Source organism: Balaenoptera acutorostrata, chromosome 3 (genome assembly GCF_949987535.1).
Source record: "Balaenoptera acutorostrata chromosome 3, mBalAcu1.1, whole genome shotgun sequence".
In the NCBI taxonomy this organism is placed as follows: Eukaryota; Metazoa; Chordata; class Mammalia; order Artiodactyla; family Balaenopteridae; genus Balaenoptera; species Balaenoptera acutorostrata.
The window spans coordinates 178,844,836-178,868,068 of NC_080066.1; the positions used below are offsets into that span (position 1 = coordinate 178,844,836).

Below are 23,233 nucleotides of genomic sequence, written 5' to 3' on the forward strand. Positions count from 1 at the left end.
TCTTAAAAAAACACAGAACACTTTATTCCCTTGGCGGTTTCTGTACAATGATGCCACGTGTACAAGGTGGGAATCCTGTCCTTCCTTGAGCACAGCCTGCCTCCTGGGAGAGCTGATCACTTTGCCCAAGAGGCTGAGCGCCACTCGGGGCAAAGGAGGCCACAGTCACCTCCAGCTTGTGCAAAAGAATCCTCCTCCCTGCCCATTCTCACGGCCATGATGTACCGGATGTGCCCGGCTGCCCTGAGCTCACACCACAACCCTGCTTCTAGTGACAGCCCCGGGAGCGCGGGCTCAGATGCCCTTCGGCCTGGAGGGGCCCAAACTTGGCAGTACCTGTGCCCACTCACAGGCCCTGCGAGGATTCACAGGGACACGAAGCATTGAGATTGCCTGGGAAAGACACCATTTCCTGGGGAACCCTGGTGTTGGTTCCCGGCCGTTGGTAGTGGGCCAGAGCCCCAGACATCCGCTGACCCACGTCCCCATTTTACAGATGGGCAGCCTGAAGCCCAGAGGGTGCAAAGACTTCTCCTTGCCATGGCTGTATTTAACTGCTGAGATCGCCCCTCCCACTGACCTGTGCCCGCTCCCCCACCCCAGCCCCTAGGCCAATACGGAGCTTCCAGAAGGTCTCATGGCTTCTTAGTGGTCCCCCAGATTACCCTCCAGCGGGAGCGTCAGGAGTAGGGGTATGCCCAGCCTTGCAGAGGATTCAGTTCTATGACACCAGAAGCCCCTGAGCTGCCTCTCTGTCCCTAACACAGACTGGACAGGTGAAGAAGTGTCCCGAGAGCTCTGCCAGGTGGAGGATTTGCAGCGTTAGCGAGTCGCTGGCAAGCTCACGGGTGGGTCATCAGAGACCCCATGGCGGTGTGGCTGGGATCCCAGGAAAGGGCTGGAGTGTTGGCGGGGTTTCTGGAAGACTCCAAGTAACAGTGCCAGGCTGGGCGCCGCAGGGGCATCATTTCTGAGCTTCCGGACTGTACAACGCGGGTATGAGGATCCCCATTTCACAGAGGAGAAAACCGAGGATGTCGAATTTGTGGCCAGGGTCACCCAGCTGAGGCGTGGAATTCAACCCAGGTCTGATGGAGTCCACAGCCCACGGGGTCTGGGCGTCCGGTGCACGGTGGTCGGTGCCGGGGGCCCAATTTATGTCTAGGCTGCGTTTTGGAAAAGCGGCCCCGGGAGAGCTCGGGCCCTCGGGTGCCGGGGGCCCGGGCGTCACAGGCTGGAGGGCTGGGCCAAGGCGGGCCCCGCCGCAGCGGCGGGCACGGCGTCGCCCTCGGGCCGGGCCTCCTCGCCGCGCGCGTAGCTGAGCACCACGGTGACGGTGGCGAAGGTGGCGGCGTTGACGGGGAAGGCGCGCAGCAGCGTGGAGGCCAGCCCGCGCGTGAAGACGCGCCAGCCCTCGGCGCGGTAGCTCTGGCGCACGCAGTCGACGATGCCCCGGTAGCGTGGGGCGCCCCGCAGCCCGTCAGCCTGCAGCCGCGACTTGACCACGTCCAAGGGGTAGGTGGAGAGCCAGGACGCGATGCCCGACGTGCCGCCCGCCAGCAGCAGCTTGGGCACCAGCAGGCGGTCGCCCGGCTCGCAGCCCAGCGCGCGCGTCAGCACGTCGTAGGTGAGGAAGTAGACGCCGAAGCTGGGGGTCTCGCGCAGCAGCGTGGACACCATGCCCCGGTTGACGCCGCGCAGGCCCTCCCGCCGATAGACCTGCGCCAGGCAGTCCACGGGGCCGCGGTACGTGCGGGCCGGCCCCGCCTCCTGCAGCTGCAGCCGCGTCTTGGCCAGCTCCATGGGGCAGCAGATGACGCACTGGATGGCGCCCGCCGCCGCGCCCGCCAGGAACTGGTTCAGCGGCGAGTCCCGGCCCAGGGCCCGGAGGGTGTTGCCCTGCACGCCGAACACCAGCGCGTTGATGAAGGTGAGCCCCAGGAGGGGCGAGCCCAGGCCGCGGTACAGGCCCAGCACCTGCGGGGCGCACAGAGACGCGTCAGGGGCGCTCCCGCTTGGAGTCCGGGGTTGCCCAAGCCCACCTCTCCAGGGACCCTCCGTGCAGCTGGCGGCTGCCCCGGCCCACCCTAGCGGTACACGAGGATCAAGCAGAATTTTAGTAGAACCGAAGCCCTCAATCTGAGAGGCCTGGGCACTTGCACCCTGCCATGCGCAAAGCCTGGATTTGCCCAACAGTTGCCCCGAAGCCTCTTTTTCCAGCTCTGTGGTCTGGGGACGGCAGCATCCCAGAGGCTGGTTTCCCGCCACACCCCCACGGGCCCGAAGCCACTCACGCTTTCCTGCTTGATGATGGCCTGGAAGCAGTGCAAGGTCCCTCGGTACTGGGGCTTCTCCACGCTCTGGACCTGGAGCCGCACCTGGAAGGAGGGGCCCAGTGAAAGGTGGGCTAGTGGAGCCAGATCACCCAGCTCCCCGGGGCCAGCACTCAGGACACCCGGGGAGGCCCTCTCCAGGAGGCCCAAGGCCAGACCCAGAAGGCAGGGAGCCAAGGAGCTTTCTGTGGCTTTAGGAGTTCCAGGGTGGGGCAGGGCTGGGCGTCTGTGCCTCTTTAGGGAAGGCTATCAGTGGGCAGTCACGGAGACAGCCAGCTGCAGAGGGACAAGGGTCCTCAAGACCCCTGCTTCACCATCTCTGCACCACGTACCGACAGTGGGGCAGGAGACATCTCTCGAGACCTCCCCACCCTCCCGGTAGCAAATCGTGGCCGACGCCAAAGGGGCTCAGGATCTAACATCCCACCACACGCTCCCTTCATCAGGGGCTGGCAGCGCGCAATGGGCACTAAAAGTGAGGAGCCTCGGGCCTCGCGCTTGGTTTCTGCCAGTGTCCCCCGGTGAGGGCAGTGGTCATGAGTTAGTAAAGCGGTGGCAGGAGAGCAGCTGACAGCCTCCTTGGGAACCGTGTCAGCAACTCTGGGGCCTGGGGGATCAGGCTGTGCTGCCCTTGGAGCCCAGCGGGCCAGAACCTCACTGTGAAAGCGTTCTTTGTTGACCGAGAGCTTATCTCTGTCCTTGATACGCGGGCCCCACAGTGCGGAGCAGGAGCACATTTCCTGAACTCCAAATCCGTGTCACGCGGGTCGGGGTGAGCTAGGTTAGGTCCCATTCCGGGAGCTGGTCTCCAGCTCTGACTCAGAGATTATCACCATTACAGGCATAATCACTGGCCGAAGTGGGTTTGGTCACTCCCATTTCAAAGGTGGGAAGACTGAGGCTCAGAGATGTTTTGCAACTCGGTCAAGGCTGTCCACTCCAGGGACATGAGTGGCTGTGTTGGTCGGGGCCAGGGTGGGGTAGGGGTGCTGGCGAATGCACTTACAGGAAATGTTTTGTAAGGAAAAAAAGAATACCATCTCGGCACACGAGGACCTCAACCAACAGCTGGCAGCCACTGCTCTGAGAGGCAGCTGACCACCGAGGGCACCCTGCAACGTTCACCCCAGCACCCCTCCCTGCCCTGGCTGCCAGCTCAGAGGAGAAAAGCACAACCACTCGATGAACTTGGAGAACATATTAACACCACGAGCTCTGTCTCAGGTTGTTTCTGTGATGGGAGGCTCTTCATTTTCCCTTCAATGTTCTGGGGTCTCTAGGGGACTGTCTCTTCCTCCTGTGGTCCCCCGACACTGGCACCAAGAGGGCTGTGTCAGCAGACGTGATGTGAAACAGAGCTGTTCCCTCCGTGGGTTGGACTTTCAGACACCCCGGCGGAGTCTTTTAAGTCTTGACAGGATCTCATTTGAGGACTGACGGGCCCACCCCGGGAAAAGTGGTCATTCGCACACAAGCCCCGGAGGCTCCCAGCTCCCCGACAGGGCTGGGAGACCCCACATGAAGACTCCCTGATCCAGAGGGGCCTGATTTTTCTCAGCCAGCCCCCCGGGCTCCCACCCCAGGATCTGGGCCGGGCCCAAGCTCACCTCACACCCTCCGTGTCCTAGCTGGGGAGGGAACTCTGGGGGATGGGGGGTGGGGAGCGGTGTGGTGGGGTGGGGTCCAGGCCCAGGGTCTGATTGGGGGGGGGCGAGGGGGGACGACAGAGAAGAGAAGCGTTGGGTTCACCTGGTCTGTACTTACTAGCGCTCTCCGGGGTGAGGCTTACGCTCATCTACAACAAAGTTACATTTTGCTATGGATGGAGACAGCCCCTAGCTCAGAAAGTAAAGGCGGTTAAAGCAACACAAAATTTCAACATCACATCCAGGAAGGGACCCCCGAGGCCAGCCCTCAGCCTCCCCACCCCCTCCCCTGCCTGGGCCGGCTGTTCCCTGATGAAAGAGGGCTCGGACATGGTGTCCCTGGTCACTGTCACATCCAGTGACACAGGACAGAAAATGGCCTTCCCACAGAAATATGTGTGAAGGCGGTGTGTCTGCGGACAGCGGCTGCGGCTCTGGGTGCAACAGAGGAAAACCAAACTTTGGACTCAGATTTCAGATCCAAAGACCTGGAGGAACAAACTGCCAATGTCACGGCCATAAGACAGCGTGCACGTGTTCCGGAGCCCAGGTCCAAGTTCATGAGGTTCAAGAAGAGGTAAAACAGACCACGGATGAGAAGTTAGGATGGTGGCCGCCTGGAAAAGGGGAGGGCGGAGGTGTTAGGAGAGGAGGGGGGCTTTGGGGGGACCGGCCTCGTTTCTTCTCCCAGGTGTGTGCTTCACGGTGATTCATAGATTCGTACACGGAGCGCGTGTGCACATTTCTCCGTGTGTGACACTTCAATTAAAGTAACCACCGCAGAGCTATGAAGTAAATCCCACCTTTGCCAGAAGCAAGCAATATATATGGGCCTCTGTACATGTCTGTTTTTTGGTAGAAATCATTAACAAGGTTTGGGGGAAAGTTTACATAAAGGACTGTTGTTTTTTGTTTTTGTTTTCTTTTTAGTTTATATATCTCTGTTATGGTGAACATTTTTTATGACCTACATTACTTTTGTAATAGAAAGCCAACCAAAAAAATCTGTATGTAGCCGATGATTAAAAGACATTAAAAAAAAATCACATTTCCCAATTTTCTTTGACTGAGAATGCTTAACTTTTATAATGGAAAACAGTCAGTAAAAAAAAAAAAAGGCCATTGGTGATATAGCATTAAATCAAACCAAATGAGTGTCTCTAGAATCAGCACAATTTAATAGTATCTGAGCCCATGGATGGGACAAGAGTGTCAGTGTTGATTGCTGGGGGTGGGTTTTCTCCCCCTTCAGAATAAAAAGCTTGGCTTTTTTTTTTTTTAGAAGGAAACAATGTAAATATTTTAATAAAAAACAATCCCACAGCATTTATTGTCATCTGGTAATAACATAAAGGTGAGCAAAACAATATGAATAAATGCTTTAGAACTACACTTCTAACAAAGGACACCTAAAAAAAACTGCATTGCCTTCTCTACAATTTCTCCCTTCATTGATCATTTCTGGTTGGAGACACTTTCAAGCACAGTAATGTTATCTCCTTTTAGCGTGATCCGACTCAGTTGTTTTCCTGACTTTGTTTTAGAATGAATCTCTTCTGCATCATCTAATACGAAGTTCATATACTCATCAAAACCGATGATACAGCCCTCTATCCACATATTCACTTGCTCATAAAGTCACACCTGAATCCGAGATCTATTTTGCAAGCATCTGAAGATGAGATCGATGGGTTGCACCATCACCTTCTGCACCTTCTGGCCCTGGCCCCGGTACGCCATGGTGGAAGCTCACAAAGGCCACACTATCCCGCACACCAAAAGCTTGGCTTTTTAAAGACAGCTTTGCCCAGATGTGATGCTGCTGGGCCACGGTGGCAAAAACACAGTTCCAAATGGATCTCCTCAAAGCCCACCCTCCAGGTGCCAGGTGGTGGGGGGACAGGGGTGTCCCGGGAGCAGGAACCCAGTGGGGCAGAGGTTCCCGTGCTCAAATTACTGCCGGGGGTGCTGGTCATGGCTCAGAAGATCCGAGGGAGCTAGAGACGCCAGAGCAAAGTGCCCCCCAGCCTGGGGGCCCTGACTGAGGGGCCGGGGGCGGGGAGCTGCAGAAGGCCTGGCCAGGCCTGGCTGAGTCCTAGCTCAAAGAGGCCTCTGCAAAGCTGGGCTGAAGAAGTGAATCGGAGACACTTCCTGGCTGGATGCAGCTCTGACAGGCATTCACGACACATGAACACGCGATAGAAACACAGCATGACGTGGACCCCGCCTGGCTGTCCTGGGCTGCTCTGGCCCGTGGGCAGGCTCCAGGCGGGGGGCGCAGCTGGGCAGGCTCCCCCAGCACCTCACTCTCCACAGGCCCGTAGGGGGGCTCAGGGGCTGCTGAGTGGCCAGAAAGCCTGGCCTTTCCAACTCCTCCCCAAATTCGCTCAGAGTGGCTTGGAAGGAATTCCATGCCCTTCGGAACTAGCATTTCATCCAGCACAAACTACAGTGTTGAGCACTGGGCCCAAAGGCCTCAGTAATCTTGCCAACCCCTCACTGTGCAGGTCAGAACAGCTGGCCCAGAGGTAAAGTGACTGGCCAACAGTGCCATGGCAGATCAGCCGGCAGGGGGCCCGGAGCTGCACAAGGCCCAGGGACAGACATTTTTTTGGGGGGGCGGGGGGGGGGGACTTTGCTGAGTGGCTTGCGGGATCTGAGTTCCCCGACCAGGGATTGAACCTGGGCCCTCAGCAGTTTAAGCGGGGAGTCCTAACCACTGGACCACCAGGGAATTCCCGAGACAGACCTTTTTAAAGTCAGAGCCAGTGCATAAGGCAGGGCCCTCACGCCTGTGCTGGAGAAAATCCCTGCCCTAGTTCACAAGACCTGTTCTCAGCCCAGGAACACCTGGGTTCCTGAAAAAAGAGGAGACAGAGAGTCCTCTCAAACCCACCTAGGGATGCCGTCCTTGCCTGCGCTCTGCCCTCGCCCCCCTGGGAAGAGACGCCAGGTTCAGCGTTCACAGCGGGACACCAGGTCTGGCCCAGTGCCTGCTGCTGGCAGCTCACCGGGCTCCCAGGGGAAGCCGGCAAGGAAGGGTCCTGACTTGCCTATAGCTGAAGGACCAAGAAACCCCAGAAACGGGGGAAATCTTATTTGGGAATTTCCAACTGGGTATGCAGACTTCCTTGGTTTCCATTGAGGCGTCGGAGAACCTGGGGCCCGACGGTGTGCCCAGGTGCGGGCTCGCGGAGGGGGGAGCTGGGCACCGGCCCCGGGGCCACGTTCTGGAGCCACCAGCACCCTACAGGTGCACACCAGCCCTCGGGAAACGACTGCTCAGTTTCTCAGCCCTGATCGCCACCGCTGTGAAGATCACGGTCATGGGAAAGGCTGACAAGGTTTGATTTTTCTGTATTTTCTCTCTGAACTTTCTTTCTTTTTCAGGAAGCTGTCTGGAGGAGTTCTGCGTAAAGACAGGGTGGGTGTCCCTTGCTCTGGGTGGGAGGAAACCTGTCCTTCGGCCCCTCGGTCCCAGCTGGCCAAGCCCCAGGATGGACCTCCAAGTTCAGCCCCAGCTGGGAGACTGTAGGGACAAACCTGGGAGGAAAGGCCGACTCGGCCCGGTGGACAAGCTGCCTCTCACCTGGGCAGCAGGGAGAAGAACCCTGACTCTACCTTCATTCTAGAACCTGTGGGAGGACCTTGGAAGGGCTCCTGAGGTGGTGCCCGGAAAGGGGGGTCCAGCCACCAGGACGCTGCAGGCCTCCCTCCAATGTCTGAGCCTCCACGAGGGCCTCAGAATAAAACCTCGACGAGAGACTCACCTTGACCGTGTCAAAGGGGTGTCCCACCAGCACACCTGCCACACCTGGAGGGAGAAAGGAGGACGTGTGACCCAGGTGCCTCGGAAACCGCAGCGTGGGGCACGGTTCTGGCCAGGACGTGCCTGGCACATGCCGGGAGCCCCTTAATCCTCCGCGTGAGGGTGAGTGAGGGTGACCGCCCCAAGGTCAGGCCGGGACCTGTCCAGCTCAAAGCTGGTGACTCTCCCTCCGCCCTGTTGCTCACCGCAGGTGACAAAAGAAGTTCCCCCTTGGGAGGCTGCACGTGCCATTTCTAAGATGCTCACGTCACTGCAAATACCTGGCACGGCTGGGGGCTCCAGGGGCTCTGGACTTGGGGCCGGCCCCTCGCCCAGATGTGAATTTTCCCTCTGCCATTTACCAGCTGGTCGAGCTCACAAAGAACTCGGTGTCTGGGAATCACTCTCCTCACCTGTACAGGTGTGAGGACCAGCCTCCCCAGGGCCGCCCCTGGCCCCCAAAGTGCTGACCCAGGACCTGAGGCGTTCATGCTTGGTTATGTACCAGTCCAGGACCTGTCCGAATCCAGCCCCCCTCAGAGGACAAAGGCTCCCCCTCCAAATGGCCCACAAGCACCTGTGAGAGTCCTGCGTGCTGTGTGGGTTACAAACATCCCTGTGAATCGGGCAGTCTTGTTACTCTGCTTCATGGAAGAAGTGAGGCTCAGTGAGGTCGGGTAACTGCTGCACTGACTCCCATGCTTTCCTCCCTAGAATTTCATGTGTGTACATCTTACAGTTCTTTTTTTTGGGCTATATTTAAATGTATAATAAATACAGCAATTAAACAGGCTAACATTTGTTGAGTAACAAACAGTAACGTTTCTACCTTCTGGTTACCGTTCTTAGTTTTGTCTGTGTACCAACTCTCTTTCTTATATATGTAAAGAAAGGACCATTAGCCCATCTTACAGATGAGGAAACTGAGGCATAGAAAAGTAATATGTCCATGCCACACAGCTAGGTAAGTGGTGGAGCCGAGATCTGGACCCAAACCTTCTGGCCCTGGAGCCGCCCTCCTTAATAACTCAGAGCTCCCTGTCAGAGCTGGTTACCATGTTCGTGGATGCCCAGAAATCAACGGGAGTTATTACGCTTCTTCATAAATTGTATTTTTTAAAAAATTTATTTATTACTATTATTATTATTACTTTTTGGCCGCACCGCACAGCATGTGGGATCTTAGTTCCCCGACCAGGGATCGAACCCGTGCTCCCTGCACCGGAAGCATGGAGTCTTAACCACTGGACTGCCAGGGAATTTCCCCATAAATTGTATTTTTAATCCTTGTATAATGTCCTCATCTTGTTTAATGCTTCGGACCTTAAAATCCACTTTGTTTGATGTTAGCTTTGCCAATCCTGCTTTGTTTTTGGTCAGGTGTGTCTGGTATAGTTTTGTCCAGTTCCTAATTTTCAACCTTGTCTTACTGCTTTGTTTTAGTTGTTCCACAAACAATTTACAGCTGGGTTTTGGTTTCTACTCCGGCCTGCAGCAGTCTCAGATTTTGCCAAGACAAGAGATCTGACATGATTCCGTCTTATTTTATGGGCATGATCTAAGTACTTCCTTTCCTTTCCACATTTTTGCTGGTTCAGGCAAACTACTATTTATCCCCTTTCTGCTTGTTAATTTGTAAGTTCAGCTAAGAGTTACTTCTGCTTTTGAACACTCATAACGCTTATGTAGAAACAGGGTAAGAACCGTCCCCGCCATGGGGTGAGAGAGTAGGAGGCTCTCTCTGCCCTCTACTGCCCCACCCTACCCCCAAGAGGGTTCCCACCCTGCCAGCTTCCACTGATCTTCACCTACAAACCCCACGAGACTCAGGGCTATTCCTTCTCCTCTTCACCTCTCCCGCCATCTCGGGGTCTCTACTCCGATCGCTGGAGCCTTTCTTGACTATGGCCCTCAGTTGTAACACACGGGAGACATGCCCTCTGAACTCCTGCTCATCTGCAAAATCTGTTTCTTTAACGCCATTAGGGCAAAACAGTCCTGTGCTCCGGTGAGGATTCCGGGCCCAGGCCATTAAGGGCGGCAATGTCCCAGAATCTTCTGGTTTCCAGTGCTGCAGATGAGAAATCTGTTGTCAGCGTGTCTGTTCTCCTTTGTCAATAATTTATTTCTTCTATGAAGAAGCCAGCGTGTCTGTTCTCCTTTGTCAATAATTTATTTCTTCTATGAAGAAGACACTGAGATTTTTATCTGTAGATTTCGGGAATGTCACCAGGAGATACCAAGGGTGTGTCTTTTTTCTTTAAAGGAACCCAGCCTAGAACTCCCCCAGCGCAGACCAGCCTTTTCCTGATCAGAGAAAATTTCCACTATTATCTATTCATCATACTCACCATCTCCAGACCTTTTTCTCCCTCTGGGACTCCTAACATTCACAGGTGGGTGAAAAGACACCCCAAGCCTGTCTTTCCCCTCGAGACTTCCACCTCTGTGTTTCTGGTCTTCGAGACACACTTTGTTTTTATCACTTGAGATCTACCTTCTTTTTCATTTCATGTTTTGAATTTTCTGAATTTGAAAATCCTAGTTCTAGAACCTCCTTTCGTGGGCTGTAACTGGATCTCCTCGGGCTCTGGAAACCTAACACCGCCTGAGGTGTGTTGCCTGGCCTTCCTTCTCTCTCCAGCCGTGCCCCCTGCAGCCAGGCCCAGCTGGGGTGGGGGTCCCCTTCCTGTGGGTGGATGCCCCCACCTCTGGTCCCAGACTTGCCCAGGTGCCAGCAACAGCCTTCATCAGCCTCTGGGGTGGGAGAGGCGTCCCTCATCCCACCAAGGGCTCCGAGAGCAGGCAGCTGCATTCCCATTTTCTCCCTTGATTTGAGTGCCCTCAGGCGAGGGGCTGGCCCCCGTCACCCCAAACATCTCCATCCACAGAAACAAGAGTTGGCTATGGGCCTGCCTCCCTCAGGGCCCCCAGTCCCCCAAATCCTTATCCTTTTAACCTCCCAGTCACCCTGAGAGCCAGGAAGCCTGAGGGCCATCTCCCTGAGAGGGGCCTACATCGTGGACCATGTCTCCCAACTCCAAAGCCGGTGCCCACTGCCTTACGTTAAGCTGGCCTTTTAGGGGCAACCCCCATCCCATGACCCTCAAGGGCAGGAGGCGGGACCACTGTCCTGGAGGCGCCTGGCAGAAGAAGTGGTGGGAAGGGACAACAGGATGACTGACCTGTCCCCCATATGCAGGGTCCCACTGCCTATGGTTGAATTTCTCTCCTCCCATCCATGCCTGCGGCAAGGGGACCCCCATTCAGAGCCCAAGGTCAGACCAGGAACTGACCCGTGGTGGAGGAGTGCAGGTGGGCATTGGGACCCTTCCACTCTGGGAGACTTCGGGGAAGCTGTCAATCAAGGTCCCACCCGCACCTCCCGGAAGGCAAGGCGAAGTTGAACACATGGCCCACACCCAGCCAATCAGAGCTGATGTACTGTCCTTCCTCCGGGGAATCTGAATCAAGAGGCACCCCAGCTGCGGAAAGGCAGCCTTCATCTGCCCTGAACCTCCAGGCCTTGAGGAGCTCAAACCCCAAGGAGCCAGGCAACCTCTGGGGGCCAGGCCCCAAGGTAGGGGCGCCGCCTGCGCAAAGTTCCTGGGCGGCCCCTCTGCTCTGGCCAGGCCGTGCCAGGGGCCCGGAAGGCAGGCTTGGGACACAGTCAGGTCACTGTCCTGTGGGCCGGCCCCTAGCGCCCGTGAGGCTGGGGGAAGGGAAGAGCATGGCAGCCTCTCTCCACTTCTGAGGGCCTAGGTTTCTCCTGGGTCATGTATACCAGGAGAGGGTCTCTTCTACCCTCTCCCGTCTCCGCTCACACAGTGCGGGAGTAGGTGGGCACCACCAGCCCCAGGCTTCCACCTGGATCCAGGTAGGGCAGTCGGTTCGGGGGCCGTGAAGTACCTACAGCTCTCCAGAGTGCTGGACCCTGGCCTTGCCCCAACCCTGGGGCCTGGACAGGATCTCTCCCAGGTGGGCGTGGTGAGGATGGGCAGAAGGCATTCCAGGCAGGGTCCTGGGTGAGCAAGAGCCCAGAGTGACTTAACAAGTGTGTCTGGGGGGATGGGCCTGGCCTTAGGATGAGTGTTCCCACCCCAATCCCCGTGGATCCCAGAACGCCTGCGTGAATACAGAAGGAATCCTGCCCGTCTGGGGAAAGAACACACACTCCGCCCAGCGGAAAGGGGCTGGAAAGCGGTGTTGGCCCTGGGACTGAGCCACCATTGGGGGTGGGTAGAGAAGGGTCTGGGGCCCAGGAGGAGCCGGCGGCCTGGTGGCAGGACACTAGGGGAGGTCCCTCGAGGGGGATGGGAAGAGCAGAGAGTGGAATGGGGATGGGGGGAATTGAGAGCTGGGTCCACAGAGGCCAACCCCTCCTGTCTCCTCTGGCACCCTGGGCTTGGGAGAAATGCTCCCCAAATTACTGAAGGCTCTGGGGCCTGGAGGCCTGATTGGGTAACCGTCTGGGACACTTCCTGGGCACACCCCCTTCTCCACCAGCCTCCTCTGGTGCAGCACAGGAAGCTAGCACCGCACTGGTTTAAATACTAGACGCTCCTCTTCCTCCAGGGTGCCCACGGCTGGCAGGTAGCTGAGAGCTCTATTAAAGCCAACAGGGGCAAGTGCTGGAGAAGAGAAGCACCTGATGTCAGAGACTGGACGGGGCCTGGGGACACCCAGCCAGCCCTCTCCCCGTGAGGCAGAGCCCTGCCACTTCTGTCCACTCTGCTGAATTCCTGAGGGCTAAACCTGGCTCCCAGTGAATACCTGTTGAATACATTAACTCTACAAGTAAAAGCAGAGAAACTGAAGGCCAAAGAGGCAAGTGCAGAGCCCGACGCCCAACGGTCAGGCCACAGCAGAGCCCGTAGGGCACACTGACTCAGGTCCTCCCGGGGACACAGGACCCCAGCGCCGCGCCCCGGCTTCGGTGACGGTGCCCCACGCCGGTGGCACGCACGCGTGAGACCAAGGCCTCGCTCGCGCGGCGTGTCAGGCCCACTCTGCCAGCCGGGTGGAGTCTCACCCCCAACAGAACCACGTAGGAAGGGGGCGGGGCGCCAAAGCGTGACTCGGTGCCTGGGGTCGTGCCGGCGCCTTTCAGGCCATCTCCCTAGGGCGTCGTCCAGTGGCCCCGGCCCCACCCACACGGCTACGGGAGGGGGTGGAGCCAGCTTCAAACTTTTTGGGTCGAGGGAGGGGACCCTGCTCCAGGTGGGCGCGGGCTGGGGGAGGGGGAGAGGGAAATGGGCTCGGGGCCTCGCCGTCTGCTGGCCTCGGGCGAGGAGGGCGGTGGGGCATCCTTCTGGCGGTCCCCTGGCAGCCACGGTACTGTCCCGGAGCGCCAGACCTCTCGTCCGAACGTGCCCTGAAGGACTTAAAAGACACCTGCCCTCGCGGACAGCGCGCTAGGCGCCCTCCCGGCTTGTCGTCAATTCACGCCCACGAGAATCCCGTGAGACAAGAGCACTGCTAACCCATTTTACAGACGAGGAATCCCCAGCCCCAGGGTAAATCACTGGGCCGAGAACTCGCAGGTGCGCTGGCCTCCCAGCCCGGACGCCTCGCCCCGGAGGCCCGGCGTTCCCGGCCCCCGCACGCGCCCGGGCAGGACCCGCCCGCCTCCTTACCCCCAGCGCATCCAGCCAGAAAGTCGAGCGCCATTGCCGGGTCCTTGGTGAGGCCGCCCTTCCTCCTTGTCCTCTTTCTCTGGCCCCTCGCCGGGCTGGTCGCCGTCGAGGGCTCCCCCTGCCCTGCTTGGCCGGGACTCGGCCTGGCCGCCGCCTCCTGGCACGGAGCACCGCGCAGGCTGGGGTCTGGCGGCGGCGGCGGCGGCGGTTCAGCGCGCGACTCCTCGCCGGGCGCACGCCCTTGCTGTCGTCCGCGCACCGCCCGTGGTCCCTCACCTCGGGCGGCGTGTCCGGCCCCTCGGACCTGCCGGCCGGGCTCGGGCGGGCCGCAGAGCTCAGCCAACGGGCGGGCGAGGCGCGGACAACACCCCGGGCCCTGCGCGCCGCCGCCGCGCTTCATTGGCTGGGCGGACCTGGGGCGGGCGGGGCGGGAGGCACGTAACACGCAGGCGGGCGGGCGGGGGAGGTGCGGAGGCGCTGCAGACAAAGAATGTGCTTCGTGCGCCCGCCCGCGCCGCCCCGGGCGGGAGAGGAAGTCGGGTGTGAGCTGCTGCGGGAAGGTGGGGTCCGGCCCGGCCGGGGAGTTAACGGCCTGCGCGGCCCGGGAGCTTCCCGGCGTGCGCGATGCGGGTCAGCGGCGCGGGAGGTGGCGTGCGCTCGCTCCGGACTGGGCCTGGGATCCTGGGGCCTGGGTTTAGATCCCGACTCCGCCGCCCAGCCTCAGAGTCCTCGCCTGTATAATGGGGACACGCCGCGGTAACGAACGTGGAAGCGCCAGGACCCTCCAAGGCCTGCAGGCTCGGACACTAATTGTCACACTCCTCGAGCGGCGAAACACCCCCTCGGGGAGTGTTCGCCCCTCCCGTCTGTGCGCCCCCCTGGCGGTGGGCCTGGGGCTTCCGGCCGCCTGGCTCCCCTCGGGAGGGGCGAGGGGCGCGGTCAGGCCCTCGCGGGCCCGCACCTGAGCGCGAGCTGCGGGAGCCGCGGAAGGTTGTGAGGCGGGGGAGGTTCCTGGACCGGTCCGAGAGCCGCGAGGCGGGAGAGGCCAGATCGCGGCGCGTCCATATCGGCGGCCAGGCGCTGTGTGGCCGGAGGGGACGGTCCTCGAGCCGCGGCTCTGGGAGGCCTGCGGGCCTGGAGAGCCAGGCGGAGGGGAGGGAGGGTGCGAAGGCGAAGTGGGAGGGCGCTGGGCTCCGGTCTACGCGGGTGGCTGGGCGGCGGGGCGTCCGGGGGGGTTAAGTAGGAGCCGAATCCGACGCCGCTCCCCGCCCCTCCCCCCCAGTCCCCGAGATTGGCAGTGGCAAGGGACCCCCTCCCTACTCTCTGGGGAGGGTCCGGGTCAGAGACTTGCCCCTGCCCTCCTTCCCCAGCGCCTCACGAAGTCCTGATTGGCCGGTTGGGACTGGGCTTGGCTGGACGCTTTCTCCCTCACAATGGGAGTCAGATGACACCTTCAGGCCTTCAGGCCTGCGCCCAACTTCCTTCTTCGTGCTCCTGTGGTCAGGACCACACCTTGCGGTGTGGCAGATCACACAGTTCTTTTATTTGCATTTTACTGTTTCTGAAATCGACACGGGGGTTACCATGGATATGTATCTCAGGGACAGGTTTTAAAGATTATATATACTTGGTACTAGGGGGTATATGTCAGGAGTATGTACAGTGAGTAGTGAGCCCTGGTGATACAGAGGCCACTAGGAATCCAACGATTATGTGTGGTTTCCTTTTATTCTTCTTAGACTCTAAATAGAACATTCCGTAAGCAGAGACCCAAACCCAGGTCTGCTGACTCCTAGTCCAGTGCTTGTGATGGCTGGTGGGCCCTGAGCTAGGGGTCTGGAGGCCTGGGTTTGAATATCGCCAGCCTCTGACCCAGCTCAGGCCTCAACAAGGCCCATGAGCCAGAAAAGCATGTGGGCCCCAGGAGCAGCCCAGACTCAAAACAGGGGCAGGAGTTGGCTGGAGGCCTCTGACGCCATGGCGATTAAACTGGACAACCTACATCCAGGTGACTCACCTCTCGGAACAGGGGGTCCCTGGGTGACTGAGGTCTCAGGAGGTAAAGCACAAATGCCTGCAGCATCCATCCCTGTTTTTGGAGGTTTGAGAGGAGAGTCAAGTGCCTTAACAGGGCAGTAAGTCGGAAAATTATTATGGGCCAATTAATAAGGAGACAAAAAGGACCAGCTTTGTTTTGTTTTTAAGAGAACATAAGTGCCTTTAAGTTAATGTCATGCCTGGGGCAGGTGGCATGAGCACTGACTCTTTGGGGGGGGGTCCTTGGGAAGGGGCCCAGCAGCCTGGTGCACAGTAGGCACTCAATATTTGAGCTTCAGAAAGCTCCTTGGAGGGAAGCCCTGTTTGGGCCGACCCTACGGGGATCCAGGTGGGAGAGCTGGTAGCTGTAGGGTGGGATCCTGCAGGCCAGGGAGGAGGTGTGAGGTGTGCGGCCTCTAGCTGTGCATCCTGCAGGGAGGGCTTGGAAGTGGGGCTGGACTGGGGGGCAGCCAGTGTTCAGGCTGAGGCTTGTTGGGTTTGGGGACAAAGGTCCAGTATGTGGTGAGCAGTAGAGGGGCGGGCTCTGGGACAGGTTTGCCCACAGTGGCCTGTTAGAGAGGCCTAGGCTGCGGGTGCTGGGCGGTGACCTTCAACCGGGAGCACCCCAAGGGCAAGTCCAGTGTCTGTCCCGTTCGTCCCAGGGTGTGCTTGAAACAGCATTTTCAAGGCGGTGAGGAAGGGGTAAAAGCAAGCACTGCGCGGGGCTGGGGTCACTCGGGTGTGCTGCTGGCTTACTAAACCCTAAGACCACATTGCTCCTGAAAGCCATCTCTCCCTGAGAAACATGCATGTCCCTGCTGCCCAGGAATCACTCCCTCGGGTGGTGCTCTGGGCCTGGAGCGGGGACAGGGCAGACCCTCCTCCCTGACCTCCCGGGCCTTCCACGGCAGCTGGGGAGAGACCCAGAAGCGAAGAAGTCATGGCCAAGTACATGAGTACATACTGACAGGCCTGCATTATTACATCAGCCACTGGGGTCCATGTCTGTTCTTCTTCACTTCCTGAGGATAAAATTTCAGCACAGAATGTGCTTTTTCAAACTTCTCACGTTCCACGGGGCCCCAGGACCGTTCCCCCTCCCAGGGGAGGCCACCTTGCCGGGCTCAGACCCCAGCCTTTAAGAGGTGGGAGGGGCCCAAGGCCAGAGCAGTAGGAGGACAGCTAGGAGGGGAGAAGTGCCACAGGGGACCAGGGATTAAGCCAGGTCACTGCAAGTGCATGGTAGAGTTTTTATTTTGCACAGCTTTTTTTTTTTTTTTTTTTTTTTTTAAACAAAGAGGCACTTTTTTTTTTTTTTTAAAGGATTTTCTTATTTATTTATTTATTTATTTATTTATTTTTGGCTGTGTTGGGTCTTCGGTTCGTGCGAGGGCTTTCTCCAGTTGCGGCAAGCGGGGGCCACTCTTCATCGCGGTGCAGGGACTGCTCTTCATCGCGGTGCGCGGGCCTTTCTCTATCGCGGCCCCTCCCGTCGCGGGGCACAGGCTCCAGACGCGCAGGCTCAGCAATTGTGGCTCACGGGCCCAGCTGCTCCGCGGCATGTGGGATCTTCCCAGACCAGGGCTCGAACCCGTGTCCCCTGCATTAGCAGGCAGATTCTCAACCACTGTGCCACCAGGGAAGCCTTGCACAGCTTTTATAATTTCTTACACAAGACAGGTTGGGTTTGGAAAATTTAGAAACACCAGCAGGTGAAAAAAAAAAAAAAAAGGGTCGTAAATGTTCTCACCCTGGAATCTGATGAATTCAGTGATGGGAGGCTATTTGGACCCCAGGTGGGGTGGGGAGCAAGGCTGGAGCTCAAGGTGTCACAGGGTGAGTGAGGTGAGGGTGGGCCGAGGCACCTGCTGTGTAGACCTTCTGGAGTGTTAGGCCATGCCGGAGGGTGCGCAGGGCGAGGCTGGGGGCCAGGGCAGGTGTGGTTCTAGGATGGAAGCACCGGAACAGGTTCCAAAGCTCCTGGGCAAAGACTGGTGGGGAGGACAGGGCTGTCAATGGCCCCCCTCTCACTTGGAATAAAACCCAAGCTCAGTGCCTCAGAGCCCAAGGTGACCTGGCTGCACCCTCACAACTCCAAACTCATTCCCACCTCAGGGCCTTTGCACTGACTGCTTCCCCTGGGTGGGAGCTCCTCCTCCCAGCCTGGCACAGGTCATCTCCAGAACCCAGGTCCCTGCTCAACTCTCAGCTCCTCAAAAGGGGCTTGGCTGGGGAGCCCCCCACCCGATCCCCATGCCCTGCTTTCGCCCAGTTCCTAGAGTGACATTGTGTGTTCCTCTATGTGTTTATCACCTCCCTTCCTCTGGCATGTTAGCTCCACCAGGGCCGGGACTTTGCCCCTCTTTACTAACACTAAACAGGGCCTGGCACGCAGCAGGGGGTGAGCAGGCAGCCGAGGAGCCTGCCCTGGGTGACTGAGTCTGGGCTCCGGGCTGTCCTGCCCTATGGCCACGGGTCTCCCACCCCAGACCTCGGGGATCAGAGTCTCCCAGAGAGACAGCTAAAATGCAGATTCTAGGGCCCCACCTGGGCCCTCGGAGCAGGCAGGGGAAAACCTGCATTGAAACTGACCTCTTCAGGGGTTGAGACCGTCTCCAAGGACAGGTTCAGGAAGCTCTGGCTCAGTTTTTGCTTTTCTGGCTCAGCTTGGCCCCCTCCTGGCTGTGTGGCCCTGTGAGCCATCTTTGCCTCAGGTTTGTCATCTGTGAGATGGGTTCAGGAGGATTCTAGGGGCCAGAGCAAGTGAAGGAGCTCACGCAGAGTGGGCACAGAGCAGTGGCAGACCCGGCCTTGCTGTCGTTCCTCCAGAGCAAAATGCCCGGCTCTCTGCCTTTATCCATTGACAGCTTTGCAGGAAACATGGAAGATCAGAATTAATTTAATTAATCAGCTGAGGTACTGAAGGGTTTCCTAAGGGCTTCTTTTTTTTTTTTTCCTAAGGTCTTCTTAAACCCTGACCCCACAGCTGGGCTCCAGGCCCTGGCTCAGGAAGGCCCTCTAATGGCTGCTGAAGATGCTGCAGTGAACAGGCGGGGCGGCTTTGTGCTGGGGGCCTGGAGACCCAGCACTTGGTGCCGATGAACGGGCTCTGCCCACGGGGTGTCTTTCTCCCGGTGGATAAACGTCTGCCGTCTGCGTGTCCCTCTGGTCTCTGGTCCAGTCTGCACTGGGAGTGACTCAGCCACCCCAGTGAGGGTGTCTGCTCTGGGCCTCAGAGGGTGAAGGGCCTGGGACCCCTTAAGGACAGTCAGCCAGTGTCCTGGTGGCCCCTCCCGAGTCCACGGCGCCCAGAGTTCTCCTGTTGGGTAGATTTTGCGGAATTCACATCTCTCAGTTGAATTTAGTCATCCCCAAAGCGGCCACCGCGCTGTGTGTGTGGGTTTCTTGCATCTTCCTTCGGCTGCAAACGCACAGTTTTCCGCAGGGCTACCTCTCCAAGTGAGCTGTGGCCTCCGCTGTGCTCCGCACGCACTTGGCCTTGGAGCGAGTGGACCGAGTGGACCGAGAGGCAGGATCGAGGGAGGCTCTGGCCAGATTATGAGATGACCAGAAACTCAAGCTGGGGAGTGATATAAATAGACACGGCAAGTGCTTCTGGTGTAAAAATAGAGCTAAGGGGATCTGCCTGGGGCGCCCCGACCCGGAAGACCAAAGGGGTGGACCCCGGCTTGGGTTGGGCTAACTGGTCAGGACAGAGGGGCTGGGCTGGGGGGAGCGCGGCCAAGCGTGGACACGGCGTGTGCTTGCTGCCCACGGGCCTCCTGGGGCCAGGCCTGATCGGTGCCCTCTGGGGGCTCCACTGTCATGGTGGGGGACGGCTGGGTGAGCGGACCGTCCCCGGCTGACGGGAGGTGTGAGCAGGCACCCAGCGCAGCGGCCAGAGGAGGGCCGTGTGACCCCACCCAGGCGGAGTCGGTGGGAGGGTGGGGCCCCGGGCAGGGGTACTGGGTACTGAGCCCAGGGGCGTGTTCGGATGGCAGGGTGGCAGGCGGGCTCCTCACAAGCGCCGGAGACCACGGAGAAAGGGGCTGAGAGAAAGGCCTCGGCACCCTGGAACCCAGGAGCCCTGCTGTGGTGGTTGGACCCAGGGTCCAAGCCCCCCTTTTCCAGAACCTGTCTGGGTGGGAGGGGCCTTTGTCAGCTCTGTGTCCCTCCTCCCTCCTGTGGCTTCCTCTGTCCTGCCTGCCCAGCCTGGGGCAGTCACCCAGCCAGACATGAGCCAGCGCCCGACTGGGGCAACCGAGCAGGGAGAACGGTCCCCTCTGCCCGAGCCAGAATCCCCCCTCTGCCACCTGCCCCGCTGCTTTGGGCTCTGCCTTCTGGAGCCCCTGCCACAGGCCCGTCCTTGGGCCCCTTGGGTGCCTGACGCTTGGCTCCTGTGCCACTCGGCCGGGGGCCAGGCTCACCTCCCAGGTGAACCCCTCTCGGGGCCTTGCTGTCCAAATGGAGGGTGGCAGGCCGGCTTCTGTCATCCGCCTTTGAGCATCTGTTGTGCCAGTGGGGGTCCAGGTGAGCCTGCCCTCAGGGGCTTCCTGTCAAAGTGTGCCTCTCTCCTTCCCAGCTGGCTCAGACGTCTCCTCCTCCCTGGCACTTTGTCCCAGCCTCCCCTCCTTCACTGGCCACCGCCCCCCCAGGCCCGCCACTTCCCCTGGATGTGCTGTGCCCACAACCAATGAGATGTGTCCGCACGCTCCAGCCAGGGTGGTCCAAGCCCCTCCCAGTCCTGGCCCGCCTTCAGCCTTCCCCCAGCGCTCCCTGCCGGTCTCGTCCAGGTCTCATCCGAGCTGAGGACGCCCATCCAGGCAAGCGCTCCTATTGCTGCCTGTGAGCAATCTGTCTTTTTTTTTTGGCTGCACCGCGTGGCCTGCAGAACTTCGCCGGCCGGGCATCAAACCCAAGCACCCTGCAGTGGAAGTGCGGAATCTTAACCGCTGGACCACCAGGCAGGTCCCCCTGTTGTTGCCTGTGCGTGGGTCCCCACCCCCTTCAAGAGGGCCACAACTGCATAAAGGCATTGTGGCCGGACCCCGGCTGTGTGGGAAGCTAGGCACCGTGCTTTGAGCGTGCTCAGGCGGTCCTGTGGACAGGTCCATTTGGCCAGGAGCTGAGGCCCCCAGCCGACAGCCGTGTGAGCGAGTCAGCCCGGCACGGGGTCCTCCGGCCCCCGGCAGGGGTCAGATGGCACAGCCCTGGCTCGCAGCTTGACTGCAGCCTCGTGAGAGACCGTGAGCCAGAGCCACGAAACTAAGCGATTACCGGATCCCTGATCCTCAGAAACGGCGAGATAATAAAGTTTTGGTATCAAGCTTCTGAGGAATTTGGGGATAATTTCTCATGCAGTAATAGGTAATGAATACACTCCCCAGCCAGGCCGGGGCTGCCGGGTAGCATCTGAGTCATTTTTGAATCCCAGCACCCAACGTGAGGCCTGCACAAGAAGGTGTGTGCTGGAATGAATGAATGATCGACAGACATCAATAGCTTGCTCTCCCCACATCATCAGATATGATAGGCCTCAGGCCCTGCTTGGGACAGAGCCTCATTCCTCAATCCAACCCCCTGGGTCTTAGATCTGGGTGGTGTCAGAGGTCGTCTTGTCCAGGCGAGAAGCCTGAGGCCCAGGGGGTATGATCCTCTCAGCCCTTCCAGCCAGTGGACCCCAGGGTTGAAGATGCCTCCTGGGCAGGTCGTGAAGGGGTCACAGGGGACTGGAAACAGGAGACGCTGTGAGAAGTGACCGGAGGGTTTTGGCTGTGGCCTGGGTGCCAGGGAACTGAAGAGACAAGGCCGGCGTGTGGATGGAGGCCGGGCAGGACGGGAAGAGCCTGACCGCTGGCCCAGGAGCGAGCCAGCAGCGGAGCCGGGCCTGAGGCTGCTGGCTGGCCCTTCGAGGGTCTCTTCTGCTCCGTCTGACAACCGGTGCCTGGAGCCTTCAAAGTCCTTACCTGCATTGGGACTTCCCTGGACGTCCAGTGGTTAAGACTCTGCCCTTCCACTGCAGGGGGTGGGGGTTCGACCCCTGGTCGGGGAGCTAAGATCCTACATGCCGTGTGGCGAGGCCAAATAAATAAGAAAAAAATTTAAAAAGTCCTTATCTGCATTAACCCTGCCCCAGGTAGCTGTCGTCCCTGTTCGCAGATAGGGAAACTGAGTCACGGGGTCAAGTTCATCGGTGTCACCGGTGGCAGAGCGGGGCTCAAATTCCAGGTCTTCTCCTAATTGTCACTGGTGGTTTCTCCCTGGCCCACGGTGTCCTTATCTGTAACACGGGGGTGGCTCCAGGGGGCCTGGAGGTCTGAGCTGAGCGCAGACATAAAGGCAGCAGCATCTGGCACCTCCGCTGGGAGGAGTGGGAGCTGGGGGCAGCCCTTCTGCTTCACCCCGTTGCCAGGGTGGAGGTGGGGGCACGGGAGACAGCAGGGGACGTCCTGTCATATGCTTTGCAGCCCTGGCAGCCAGCGCCCTAACCCCTCAGGATGTCAGAGGGGGGCTAGGGTGTCTGGGAGAACTGAGGTGGGGGACTCTTCCACCCCCTTCCCCCCGAACCAGTCACACCCTAGAGATACCCCCCCACACACACCAAAGGTGGGTGCAGCCTCGCCTCCTGCCTGTGGCTGTGTGGTCTGCAGCACCCAGCTGGGCATTGTGCAATCCGGGCAGAGCACGGCAGGGGCCAAGCCAGAGTGTACAGACTTGTCTTCTGTCCCATTTTACAGATGAAGAAACTGAGGCTCAGAGAGTCACAGAGTGAGCCAGGAGAGCACCCGGGCTCTCCTGACCTCGTCCAGTCTTGCCAACGAGCCCCATTTTCTGGAAATGCCAATCTCTGGAGCCAGCCCAGTGCTCTAGTGCCCATCCTGGACTCACTGCCTGGAAATCCCACTGTCCCCCTCACCCCCGCCCCTCTAAATCCTGCCAAAATGGCAACATACGTGATAGATAAAAATAGTTCAGGTATCCTTGACCCGACAAACTCCCCTCTGAGAACGTGCCCACTAAAACACCAAAGACTCCGAAGCGTGATTATTGGAGCACTTTCTGTAATAGATCGGAGTATTAACACTTGTCTGTCCAAGTATAATCCAAAGGACATCACTAGCTCAAAGGACATCACTAGCAAGTTGAATCATAAGGGTGATATTTAGAGCATCTACTGGCTGAAGGCATGGCTCCAGGAGCCTTTGGCTGCTGACGCTTTAGCCCTCTCAAAGCCATACGGTGGGAAGCAACAGAACTGCTCTTTTACAAAGACACTGAGGCCCCAGCGGATCACACAGTGAGAAGCGCAGGGTGAAGGCCATGCCCGGGCAGCCTGGCTCGGCCTCCTGTTCACCCAGTCCCCGCGGCCACCCCACGGGCACTGTGTTCATGCAGGAGAAGGAAGTGAGTCCTCAGGTGCCACGGTGGCAAGGCGTCCCAGGTGTATTGATAAGGAAAGGAAGCAAGTCGCAAAACGATAGTAAAAAAGAAGTTGTATTTGCCTGCATCCTGCTGGGAGGCGGGACCCACGCCTGGGTGGCTTTCACTTCTGTGCTGGCTGCATCTCTGGATTTTTTGTTAATAACTTGTAGTCATTCCTTTCGTTATGAAGTGTAAGTGCATTTTAGGGTGTGTCAAGCTCCTCCATAGCACCTCGGCCAGCAAACAGCCCCGCCACGCCCAGGGGGGTCTGCGCCTCCCCCTTGCCCCGAGCCCTTTGCGTTGGCGGGGCCACGGTGGTTTGTGCCATGTCTGTCTCCCCCTAGAGGGTGG

The 23,233-nt window shown here is 58.8% G+C and overlaps 2 protein-coding genes, 1 long non-coding RNA gene, 1 other non-coding gene and 1 pseudogene across 4 annotated transcripts in view; 1 reads left to right on the forward strand and 4 right to left on the reverse strand.

Moving 5' to 3' along the window:
* SLC25A29 (solute carrier family 25 member 29) lies at positions 1-14,052 on the reverse strand. Its single transcript, XM_057542647.1, has 4 exons — positions 13,424-14,052; positions 7,750-7,793; positions 2,295-2,378; positions 1-1,977 (listed from the first exon to the last, which is right to left on the reverse strand). The coding sequence occupies exons 1-4, from the start codon at positions 13,821-13,823 to the stop codon at positions 1,228-1,230; spliced, it is 1,278 nt and encodes a 425-aa protein (XP_057398630.1). The 5' UTR covers positions 13,824-14,052; the 3' UTR covers positions 1-1,227.
* Positions 5,302-7,336, reverse strand: LOC130707548 (small nuclear ribonucleoprotein E-like; annotated as a pseudogene).
* Positions 6,641-6,713, reverse strand: TRNAL-UAA (transfer RNA leucine (anticodon UAA)). Its single transcript has one exon. It is a non-coding gene; the product is annotated as a tRNA-Leu (tRNA).
* Positions 13,969-23,233, forward strand: part of SLC25A47 (solute carrier family 25 member 47) — a 17,811-nt gene continuing 8,546 nt past the window's right edge. The window contains exon 1 of the mRNA XM_007178861.2: positions 13,969-13,983. The gene's annotated coding sequence lies outside the window, so the exon portion shown is untranslated. The remainder of the gene's footprint in view (positions 13,984-23,233) is intronic.
* LOC103012314 (uncharacterized) lies at positions 17,107-18,141 on the reverse strand. The gene is made up of 2 exons (XR_450701.2): positions 18,053-18,141; positions 17,107-17,451 (listed from the first exon to the last, which is right to left on the reverse strand). It is a non-coding gene; the product is annotated as an uncharacterized LOC103012314 (long non-coding RNA).

Excerpts from the sequence above, each read along its gene's own strand:
- SLC25A29 (XM_057542647.1), bottom strand. The coding sequence starts at position 13,823 with ATGAAGCGCGGCGGCGGCGCGCAGGGCCCGGGGTGTTGTCCGCGCCTC. Across the intron at positions 2,379-7,749 it reads ACCCCTTTGACACGGTCAAG|GTGCGGCTCCAGGTCCAGAG; the intron begins GTGAGTCTCTCG and ends CCCTCCTTCCAG. Across the intron at positions 1,978-2,294 it reads CCATCATCAAGCAGGAAAGC|GTGCTGGGCCTGTACCGCGG; the intron begins GTGAGTGGCTTC and ends TGCGCCCCGCAG.